At 63.5% G+C, this 3899-nt stretch overlaps 1 protein-coding gene across 1 annotated transcript in view; it reads left to right on the plus strand.

Moving 5' to 3' along the window:
• Positions 1-3899, plus strand: part of HUWE1 (HECT, UBA and WWE domain containing E3 ubiquitin protein ligase 1) — a 57987-nt gene that overhangs the window by 29239 nt on the left and 24849 nt on the right. Inside the window, 5 exon segments of the mRNA XM_039711236.1 lie at positions 186-252; positions 1162-1370; positions 1985-2196; positions 2783-2962; positions 3453-3619. Of these exon segments, the coding sequence (XP_039567170.1) occupies positions 186-252; positions 1162-1370; positions 1985-2196; positions 2783-2962; positions 3453-3619 (835 nt within the window).

Genomic DNA, 3899 nt, shown 5'->3' on the forward strand with positions numbered 1-3899 from the left:
AAGGGGCTGGTCAGCTAGGGGGCAGTTTGGGGAGGCTGGGAGGGGATTTAGGGCAGCTGGAAGGAGATATAGAGGGGTTTGGGGGGCTAAGGGGTGGTTTGGAGGGTGGGAGGGCTCGGGTGGTTTTGGGGTTCTGTGGGGTTTTGGGGGTCCCCCAGACTCTGATTCTCCCCTGTTCCCCCCAGGCCCAGGTTTTTGCTGCTGACGGAGCTGCTGCAGAGACGCCACCCTCGGGAACCCCCCAGGGAGAAGGTGACACTGTCCCCTCGAGTCCCCTCGAGTCCCCTGGTGTCTGTGCCATGTCCCTGTGCCCCGTGCTGTCCCCTCCTTACCCGTGTGTCCTGATATCCCCCCCGTGTCCCCGTAACCCCGATATTCCCGAGCCCCCCCAACATCTCTGTATCCCCACACATCCTGTTGTCCCCTCTGTGTCCCCAAGGTCCCCCAGCCCATCCAGTCCCTGAGCCCCTCCTGTCCCTGCGTTCCGCACTGTCCCCTCCATGTCCCTGAGCCCCCTGAGGTCCCCACGCTCCTCCAGTCCCTGAGTCCCCACTGTCCCCTCCATGTCCCCAAGGTCCTTGAAGTCCCCTCTGTGTCTTTAAGACTTTCTCCATCCCTCCATCCCTCTGCACCCCCTAATATGGTGCCCCTCTGTGACCCCCTGCTTCCCCATGTTCCCTGCCTGTCCCCTGACTCTGTCTGCCCTGGCCGCCTACCACGCCCCTGATGAGGGTACGGGGGGCTCAGGGGGCTTGGGGGGGGCAGAGGGAGGAGTGGGGTGCATGTGGAACTGGATTTGGGGTGTCCTGTGTAATGCCCTGAGTGCCCACCACATCCCTGATGAGGGTACAGGGTGCTCAGGGTGGGCAGAAGGAGGAGTGGGGTGCACGTGGAACTGGATTTGGGTGCCCACCTGGGTGTCCTGGGTGCCCACCACATCCCTGATGGGGGTACAGGGGGCTCAGGGTGGGCAGAGGGAGGAATGGGGTGCACGTGGAACTGGATTTGAAGTCCCCTCTGTGTCTTTAAGACTTTCTCCATCCCTCCATCCCTCTGCACCCCCTAATATGGTGCCCCTCTGTGACCCCCTGCTTCCCCATGTTCCCTGCCTGTCCCCTGACTCTGTCCCTCTGTCCTGACGCTGTCCCCGTGTCCCCACAGCATCCAGCCCCGAGGAGGGCCGCGAGGGCCGCAAGGAGAAGGAGGGGGAGCGTGGGGAGGAGCGGGGCCGGGCGCGGGGCTCCAAGCCCCTGATGCCCACCTCGACCATCCTGCGGCTGCTGGCCGAGCTGGTGCGCTCCTACGTGGGCATCGCCGCCCTGATCGCCAACTACAGCTACAGTGTGGGCCAGTCCGAGCTCATCAAGGAGGTGACACCGCGGGGACAGGCCACCAGAGGGGGCTGGGGACAGGGACAGCCCTGTGTCTGACAGGGTGTGCCAGGAGGGGCAGTTCGAGCTCAACAAGGAGGTGACACCGTTTGGACAAGCCACCAAAGGGGCAGGGGACAGGGACAGAGCAGCCGTGTCCCTGTCAGGGTGTGCACAGCGGGGTTCTGTCACTCCCCTGTGCTTTGGGGTCTGCTGTCACCTCAGGGAGAGGTGTTACTTGTCACCCCTTGTCCGAGCTCAACAAGGAGGTGACACCGTGGAGACAAGCCACCAAAGGGGCAGGGGACAGGGACAGAGCAGCCGTGTCCCTGTCAGGGTGTGCACAGCGGGGTTCTGTCACTCCCCTGTGCTTTGGGGTCTGCTGTCACCTCAGGGAGAGGTGTTACTTGTCACCCCTTGTAGAAGGGTGCCTTGTCACCTTGATTTTTAGGGTTCCTTGTTCCCTTGTCCCCATACCTTGGGGTCCCCTGTCACCTCATTGAGCAGGTCCCCTGTCCCCCCACGGGATCCCCTGTCCCCTTACCCTGAAGGTCCTCCAGGTTCCCTCTGTCCCCTGGCTGTGGTCAGAGCGTGTGACCCCTGTGTCCCCCCAGGACTGCAGCGTGCTGGCCTTTGTCCTGGACCACCTGCTGCCCCACCAGCAGAACGCCGAGGACAAGGACACGCCGGCGCTGGCGCGGCTCTTCCTGGCCAGCCTGGCCGCGGCCGGCAGCGGCACCGATGCCCAGGTGGCCCTGGTCAACGAGGTCAAGGCCGCCCTCGGCCGCGCCCTGGCCATGGCTGAGAGCACCGAGAAACACGCCAGGTCTGGGGACAGCTGGGGACAACGTGGGGACAATGTGGGGGAAGCGTGGGGCAGCGTGGGGACAGCATGGGGATGGTGTGGGGGCAGCTGGGGACAATGTCGGCCACTGCAGAGACAGCCAGGGGACAACATGAGGATGATGTGGGGACAATGTGGGGCCACTGCAGAAATGGCTTGGGGACAATATCAGACAACACGGGAACAGCATGGGGACAATGGGCAGTCACTACAGAGAGCCTGGGGACAGTGTGGGGACAACATGGGGCCACTGCAGAGACAGCCTCGAGGTGTCTGGAGTCTCTCATCCTCTGTCCCACACATGACTGGTGTCCTCTGTCCCCCTGGAATGACCCATGTCCCCTAGAGTGACCGCTGTCCCCCAGCGTGACCGGTGTCTCTCATTCTCTGTCCCACACATGACTGGTGTCCTCTGTCCCCCTGAAGTGATGTGTGTCCCCTCAAGTGACCGCTGTCCTCCCAAGTGACCAGTGTCTCTCATCCTTTATCCTCCCACTACCTCACTGGTGACCCTGTCCCCCTGGAATGACCGCTGTCCCCCCGAGTGACCGCTGTGCTGTCCCTGCAGGCTCCAGGCCGTCATGTGCATCATCAGCACCATCATGGAGTCGTGTCCGTCCACCTCGAGCTTCTACAGCAGCGCGGCCAAGCCGCCCCACAACGGCATGAACAACATCATCCGCCTGTTCCTCAAGAAGGGGCTGGTCAACGACCTGGCCCGTGTGCCCCACAGCCTCGACCTGTCCAGGTGAGGGTCTGGGGGCTGAGGTGGTGTCCTCAGGGGTTTGGGGGGTGCTGAGGGGGTTTGGGGGAGTCTGGAGGGGTTTTCAGGGCTCTTTGGGGGAACTTGGTTGGGATCTTGAGGAGTTTTCAGGGGTCTTGAGGGGGTTTGGGGGAGCTTCGTTGGGGTTTTGCGGGGGTTTTGAGGAGTTTTCAGGGGGTTTGGTGGGGTGTTGAGTAGTTTCCAGGGGTCTTTGTGGGAGCTTCATTAGGGTTTTGAGGAGTTTTGGGGGATGTTGAGGAGTTTTCAGGGGTCCTGGGGGGCTTCAGTGGGGTCTTGAAGGAAGGCCATTATGGGTTTGGGGAGCCCTGGTGGGTTTCAGGGGTCCTTACTGGGTTCAGGGTCACTGTTGGGTTTGGGAGTCTCTGCTGGGTTTCAGGGGTCCCTGCTGGTTTTGGGGGGGTCCCTGCTGGGCTGGGGGTCCATGCCAGTTGGGGTGCCAGCGCTGTCCCCCCAGCCCCAACATGGCCAACACGGTGAACGCGGCGCTGAAGCCGCTGGAGACGCTGTCGCGCATCGTGAACCAGCCCAGCGGGCTCTTCGGGGCCAAGGGCTCCTCCAGCAAGAGCAAGGCCGAGGGCAACGGGGGCGCCCGCGAGGCGGGGTCTGCACCCCCCGATGGAGGTACCCCCAGGACCCCCGGGTCACCCCATAACCCCCCTGCCCCCAAGGGGGACCCTCCTGTCCCCCCCACAACCCTGCCCATCCTGTGCCCCCCTCCAGCCCCGTGACACCCCTGTCCCCACCAGAGAACCCCCTGCTCCCCCAGGGGACCATCCTGTCATCCCAACACTGTGACCCCCAAGGGGACCCTCCTGTCCCCCCCATACCCCAGGGGTATCCCCATTCCTCCTCAGAGACCCCCCCTGTTCCCCCACACCCTGTGAACCCCCAGGGTTCCCCC

Source organism: Passer montanus, unplaced genomic scaffold (assembly GCF_014805655.1).
Source record: "Passer montanus isolate IOZ18808 unplaced genomic scaffold, ASM1480565v1 scaffold243, whole genome shotgun sequence".
Taxonomy (NCBI): domain Eukaryota; kingdom Metazoa; phylum Chordata; class Aves; order Passeriformes; family Passeridae; genus Passer; species Passer montanus.